The 7,500-nt window shown below is 34.2% G+C and overlaps 1 protein-coding gene across 1 annotated transcript in view; it reads right to left on the bottom strand.

Moving 5' to 3' along the window:
• Window positions 1-7,130, bottom strand: part of LOC125027275 (phosphatidylinositol-glycan biosynthesis class X protein-like) — a 7,293-nt gene extending 163 nt beyond the window's left edge. Inside the window, exons 1-6 of the mRNA XM_047616246.1 lie at window positions 7,039-7,130; window positions 3,806-3,972; window positions 3,441-3,594; window positions 2,775-2,905; window positions 2,196-2,370; window positions 1-226 (exon numbers count right to left, since the gene is read on the bottom strand). The exon at window positions 1-226 is cut by the window's left edge and continues 163 nt beyond it. Of these exons, the coding sequence (XP_047472202.1) occupies window positions 83-226; window positions 2,196-2,370; window positions 2,775-2,905; window positions 3,441-3,594; window positions 3,806-3,945 (744 nt within the window). The 5' untranslated portion in view covers window positions 3,946-3,972; window positions 7,039-7,130 and the 3' untranslated portion in view covers window positions 1-82. The remainder of the gene's footprint in view (window positions 227-2,195; window positions 2,371-2,774; window positions 2,906-3,440; window positions 3,595-3,805; window positions 3,973-7,038) is intronic.
• Window positions 7,131-7,500: the final 370 nt, after the last annotated feature.

Raw genomic sequence — 7,500 nt, 5'->3', positions numbered from 1 at the left:
TTTGGCATACAAGAACAAAATACATTCTGTATTTCAAATTTAATTTACAGGAAAAAGCTTAGGTCATGTAGAGTCACACTTCCTAACTACGAGGAATTCTATTCTTGGTAAGTGCAGCCAAGATGAGTAGAGTAGCCCCTGCAGTGATGGAGGTAGTAGCCAAAAGCACAGTGTCCAAGGAGTCTGTGTTACCAACTGGTATCAGACCCATAACTGCCTCTGTGGTCTGTTGTGAAAGAGAGGTATCATATTGAGTTTCATGTCATATACAAATCATTTATATTTCTTTTAACTCAATGGCTCTGGGAAAATACTTTATTTCTTTGGAAATGTCTCTGCACATAGATGGCTCTGCTAGTGCTTAGTCTCAAAGGATTTTCTATTTTTACCAGTGCTATCAATATCAATGGTGTTATTTTTATTATAGACATTATAATTACTATAATATTGGCATTAGTAGTGGCAATATAGGATAACATAAAATATTTTAGAAAATCAAGGAAAATGGTAAACAGGTGAGACAAGTAGTACTCATAATTGGCCCATTGGTGCCTTTGTACAAGTGGAATCATTTATAAGTAAAAACAGTTAATAAAGTAAACTCAAAGTGGGCAGGGCATGTATGTACATCCCATGCCTGTTGGTTTTGTGTTAATATATATGGAGGATGAAAACAGAAGTCTTGAAAGCCTGTGCTCTTCTTGATCACTTATTATGCTGTTTATATCTAAGTTAATAGGTACAAAGAATTCCTACACAGAAAAAAGTGCACACTTTTAAATCACTGCTGCTGGGTATATGTACTGTCCCTCTAATTTTCTTTTGTGAATTTTGTTTGTACATTTTCTAATGCCATTAACCCATTTGCCCCATATGGCAAGAATACATGCCATGCCCACTGTACCTATCTCACCTGTTTACTCTTTTCCTTCACTTTAGGAAAGGGTCTTTTGTATCATTTCATTGTCTAAAATATTTTAATGACAATTTAACAATCATAACATTAATAACAATAATAACAGTATCAATAGCAATGGTATTAACCCAATGCCGTCGGGGAAAATGAACAAAAAATGGGGGAAATGCTGTGCCCATTTTCTATATTTTTTGTGAAATGTCTGCTCATAGATGGCTCTGCTAGTGCTTAGCCACAAAGGAGTCAATTAATAGACCTTGTGACCATACGTGATTTGAATTGGCGGGAAAAACGTGTTTTTTACTAGTGCTATGGATATCGATGGTGTTATTTTTATTATAAACATTATAATTATCATAATGTTTTTTAATATTAGTAACAGCAAAATAAGATAATGTAAAATATTTCGTAAATCAAAGAAAAGGGTGAACGGGCGAGACGGGCAGTACTCCTAACTGGCTCATTGGTGACTTAGTACAAGTATAGCCATCTATGTGTATAAACAGTCAAACAAGTACTAACAGTGGGCAAAGCACGTGTCTACCCGTCGTATCCGTCGGCAAGGGGTTAATAAGAAAAACACATTTTCCCGCCAATTCAAGGAATGGGAAAATCAGGGTCGGAAACTAGGGCCTACTGATAGACTCCTTGCCGGCTGAGCATAAGTGGAGCCATCTGTATGTAACAAAATTCACCAAAAACTACAGGGGACAGAACATAAATCCGGGGTGAATGAGTTAATATCGATGTTGTTATTATTATTACTGACATTATGATTATTATCATGTTATTAACAACAAAAAAGTTATATTATATATATATACATATACATATACATATATATATATATATATATATATATATATTTATATTCATTTTCTAAAAATCAAGGAAAAGAGAAAATAGGTGTGATCAATAGGACTAGCAATTGATGATAAAGCACTTGTGGAGCCACCTATAAATAAAAAAAACACATTGGTCAAGGCATGAATTATTGCCATCCCAGCATCTGTGAGCTAAAAATAAAATGTACCAAGCTACTTCAAAATGTTAAGCAAAGGACGTATAACAGTAAAAAAAAATTGTACATTCCATTTTTTTCCCCTAATAAATTTAAAACAGCAAGAACATAAGCAATGAATGTTATGGAAAAACTACCATGGTAAAGATGAATAGTGCAAAATATCTGCCTGAAGGACATCTTTATGCATTACCATCACAAACAAGTGATTACTGACTACAGAAGTGAGAAATTCTCAATAAGAAGCACTATACTAACACTAAATGTATGAACTGGAAGCCATTCACACTGTTCAGGGCCACTTGGGGGGCATGGCTCAAGTTGTAACAAGGGCCTACAGACTTCCCCTCCAGCCTCTTCACACTGCAAGAACACAGCAGGGTGCTGAAGGCGAACAGGCACTTCCAGAGGATAAGTCGCCCCACTCCTAGCTCTGATGAAAAAGCAAACATTTTTTTTTCAAAATGAAATGTATCTTTTCATGAATGCACAAAAGTAACAGTAGATTAGATATTTCTGAAGAGTATTTCTCATTAGTAAATAATATATACATATCATAATATTAGAATTTAGAGGATTTAAGTGTTCGATACATTTTATTCAAGTCTTGAAGTTGCAGAAATTCTTTTACATTTTTTTTTTCTTTACAGTTGTTACTTATTTTCTTTGCTGGTATTTATATTTGACACAAATACAAACAGCAATTTTCAAAAAAAAATCAAAAAGTACTTTAGTTCTGTGACTAGGTAAATTAAATTCTATACACAAATCTTATATGAAAAGTGATAGCTATCTAATACCTTCACTCTCATTTATGAAAAAATGAAACAAACAAACCTGTGGTAACGAAAATGAACAGGAATGGTCATGTTCACCAGCCATCGTCCATCTTCCATATGTAAAGCCCGCTTGAAAAAGTATGCAAATACTCTTGGTGATTGGTGTTCTGGTGTCTCTACATTGATGACCTGTAGAGGACAAATACATGCATTTACATTTAACCCACTGATAATAGTTGATGTGCTTTCATGTCAAAGCAAATAACAATAGATGCTTATTCACATTATGAGTCCTTGTCCTAATCACTAGGATGATCTCTCATGCTCACAACTGCAAACCAGACAATTACTCAAGCATGGAGTGGTGCACACTAATGTACATCTGTCCCTGCCAGACTTACTGAATATCTTAACTATTTGTATTAGGGGTTTATATAAATTTACTTTGCATCAAACTGTTCAGTTTTCAAAGATTCTTTACAATCTATTTATGGTTCCATATTTCTGCTTAGTAATTTCCATAAGATATAAAACATATTGTAAGACTAACCTCATCTCCTGGTGTCATTAGTGGTATCCTTGCAATTAATTTTTTACTAATTGGATCATATTTGTTCCTAATGAAAAATAAAACTATAGAAACCAAAGTAAAACTTAATTAATAATACTAAAAAATAAAATTTGTTTCCATAAAACAGATAGACACAACTACATCAGTACATACCTGTGGAACATGGAAGTCTGGTCCACCAAATGCTTTATTAAATCGAAGTTGATTTGGGTCAACATATGCCCCTGATGGGAAGATGTCTTTGATGAGAACTATGCAAGACTGCAAGTCTTCTGGAGATGAAATGAACACAGTTGTCTCAAGATCTCTGTAAGTGAAGAAAATAAAATGCATAAAAAATACAGTTTTTTTTTTAATACAAGTATAATTTCATTCTCTCTATTTTAATGTGAATTCACATTTGAAATATAATATGAATCAAATACTACCATCCTATGATTAATAAAATAATAAGTACAATAAGAGTCAGGAAATATATTCAAAGAAAACTCCCCCAACATTCTCAGTATTTTATTTACCTGTGGAAACCTTCATTGAGAAGTCTACGTTCCACCTGCGCATTGGTCTTCTGTACCATCGGACATGTTGACGCCAGAGAGGTTGATGCAAGTGTCACCACAAAGGCAACCAACTGGGAAATTATGTAGATGCAAGCCATTGTTGACTATGAGTGTATCATTTCTTCCTGCAAAATATTTTAAAATAAAAGGTAAATTGTAACTAAACAAAGATTATTTCTTTCTCATGATTTATTTATTGAAAAATTTCTGGTGCATCTACGGTCATTAGTGGTGTATTCAAAATATAGTGATAGAATGAGGCTTGAGAGCAAAGCCCCCAGGTAAGGAAGTGCCATATGACATAAAAGGTCATATGGTGCTACGGTAAAATAAAGTAAGAAAAAGGATTAGGAATGAATTAATGTTTAGGGTAAAGTTACTGGTTGAACAGTACTATAGGGTAGTATGGTTGTGAAAAGGGTAGAGACAGGGAGCTGATGGGGCATTGCATAAGGTAAAGGTTGTTAGAAGGGGAAGGAGTTAAGGGAGTAGGGAGCATTATGATAAAGTATTGTGACAAAAAGGGCAAAAATGAGTTTAACAGTTAGGATGAGTGGACAGAACAAGGTGATAAAAAAGAGGAAAAGGAAAGGGGAAGAATAAAAGACCATGCAAAATTAGTTGAGGTGAGGGCTGACGACCAAGGTAAGTGTGATCCCCCACATTGGGCTTCAATCCCTGTCTCCTAAATCCACCCACGACAACAAGAAGCAAGGGATTGGGGGGCTCTTTCTCATATATTCTGTAGGTTACCAGTATCAACTCAGAGAAAGAAAGCAGATGATTCTAAATGTTCTATATCCCTTTCATCAAAATGGTGAATTCTTATACTAAGAGATCTACTGGGTTTCTATTTCAAATTATGTTCCTGTAGTTTGTTTGAGGTGAAGTTGAGTGAAGCGGAGTGCTAATTAGGATTACATATTTTTCATAATTCTTGATCCCAACTTTTTAACATAGTGGATACCAAGTATGCTGTGCAGCCAATCGCTGAATGAAAATATGCTCATGAAAGAAGCACAATTTAATTAAATTCAGTGAGTTAATTAAATTTCATGTAAAATATGTTTCTCCTGACAAATATTAGTTATCATAATTTTGACAAAATAATACTGAAAACAAATATATTAGATACACCAAATCTTCTTAAAAATCAACTCAGTCTATATTTTACTTTCCTACTGGTTATTGTACAGACTTCTCATCCATAAAATACATGAACATAAATAGATGTCAAACATATTTTGATATACAACTATTTTTATAGACTAAAAAAGTAAATAAACATTTGAATGCTACCTTTCATTCCTTCATCATACAAAATATAATACATGATAACATCTAGGAAAAATGGCTAAGAACTTTTATTTACTCAATGTTATTCTTCAAAGAATAACATGTGTTTCAGCACAGACCAAGAAGCCTCCAACACATTTTTTCTAGCAACATAGAACTTGGACTGGCTTTTTATTAATAAATCCCCAGGGAGGTCTGGAAGTCCTCCATTGCCAAAACAAACATGGTATAGTTTTGCTGGTCCTTGCAATGGACCAGCAAAATTGCTGCAGGTAGCCTTTTCAATAACTGCCTATGCTCTTGCCCTTCATTTGTGGAGGTTGACTTATATATATCTCTAGATTTAGATAAAATTACATGTCAAGGGTTTCAAACAAAAGGATATTCCTGGAAGTGAAAAAAAAACAACAACAACATCAACATCACCACATTCCCTGTCTTGGTGTGATACTGAATTATGGATGTTTCATTCATACTACTGCAAAAGATCCTTTGATAAAATAAACAGTACCATAAATGAGCTCAAAGTATATATTAGGATGTAGAATCCCACAGTCAAAATTACTCTATGGGGTATGTGGTTCTTGGTTAAAGGTTTAGTAAATCCAGTAATGTTGTATAAGCTCACCCCTCCATCTGTAAAACTACAGTAGTCTATAACGCTTTAGAGATTTTTGTATATTTTTATGATATTTATTTACAGAGGGAGTGGATGATGAGATGCTATGGCCTCTCCATGTTTTGGCAAATATAACTAAGTCTCTTCATGTTAACTCTGGCAAGATAGAGATTTGATGATAAAATAACCAGGGAGGTTGACAAGTTCATCCTTTCCTAAATATATATAGAGTGCATACAATTTCAGGAGAGGCAAAACTGGCATATTGAAGGTGGCCAATTTCAATTTTAAAAAATCATAAACGCATTGCATATAATATTGGTAATTCTTTAATTAAAGGGATCTAGTTGCTGTGACTGGGTGTGCAAGTGGACTTAGGCTGTGAGCGGTCTTTTCCATGTTCTTTTTCCTTTATTTGTGGCACTATTGTTTGTGTCTGCAGATTATTTATTTTACCAGTGACGGTAACTTTTAGTCCTCAACAAGAATATCCTCTTTAATTTGCCCTTGCTTAGTGCATCCAAACCATAAAGATTAACCATAATCTTTAAAAATCCAGACACACGTAATCACAAGAATTAAGGGTCTGGTGATTAAGATTAAAAAAGAATAAGAGTACTTCCAGGGTTTGTGGGGCATTGCTAGTTTTCTCTCTCTCTCTCTCACACTCTCACACACTCACACACTCACACACTCACACACTCACACACTCACACACTCACACACTCACACACTCACACACTCACACACTCACACACTCACACTCACACTCACACTCACACTCACACTCACACTCACACTCACACTCACACTCACACTCACACTCACACTCACACTCACACTCACACTCACACTCTCTCTCTCTCTCTCTCTCTCTCTCTCTCACTCTCTCTCTCACTCTCACTCTCTTTTCCTGAGATTGGACTTATTATAATTTACTAACGATAGTTTAAAGGAGAAGAACAGGGGCTACAGAATCATCGAAATTGTAGATTCTTAGACTGAAGTGATAAAAAATTATTTTTCATAATAATATTTTACGTATTGATAACGTCTTTTACACTCGCGATTATCTACACTTCTGTGGAGATTTACTTTATATAAAAACCTATTTCAACTATACACAGGTGTAATGTATCATATTCACAAGAAATATATTAGTTTTCTTGTGGCTCTGATACTTCATCAAAACAAGACACAGGAAGTAAAGCTATATGCATCTCGTGTGAATTAAAAATGTTTGTAAAATACTGCATTTTTTTATACAGATTCTTACACACAAAAGCTGTCCAAGGTAGTATAGTATATATATCTTTGTTAGATTTCGTCCCAACAGTGCAGACGGCGAATGTAAATAGTGACCGCTATATCAAGGTTATGTAAAAGTGAAAATTTTAACGCTAATACTTTATTTGTGTGAATGTTGTACCATAGAGTGTGGTATGTTATATCTAATTACATTATTTATTCTTAAATATATATACAAAATACGATTAAATGTAAAACAAATATGTATTTTTCATATCCTAACATAAACCCGTAATAAAGCTAAGGCGATTTCTTTCAAATATAATAAATCTACATCACATTTCTGTATATTTACCACATCCACTTGTAATGAAAATGCAGCATTCACAAGCTGCATGTTGTTTACGTGTGAATATATATAGTGGTCCAAACACACTCGTTCGTTACGACCTTTTTTATGATGATGCATTTTCTACTGTGCTGTTACTTG

The sequence above is a fragment of the Penaeus chinensis genome, chromosome 7 (assembly GCF_019202785.1).
Source record: "Penaeus chinensis breed Huanghai No. 1 chromosome 7, ASM1920278v2, whole genome shotgun sequence".
Lineage (NCBI taxonomy): Eukaryota > Metazoa > Arthropoda > Malacostraca > Decapoda > Penaeidae > Penaeus > Penaeus chinensis.
The sequence above is the reverse complement of the archived record's forward strand: the minus strand, read 5'-3'. Positions and strand labels throughout refer to the sequence as shown.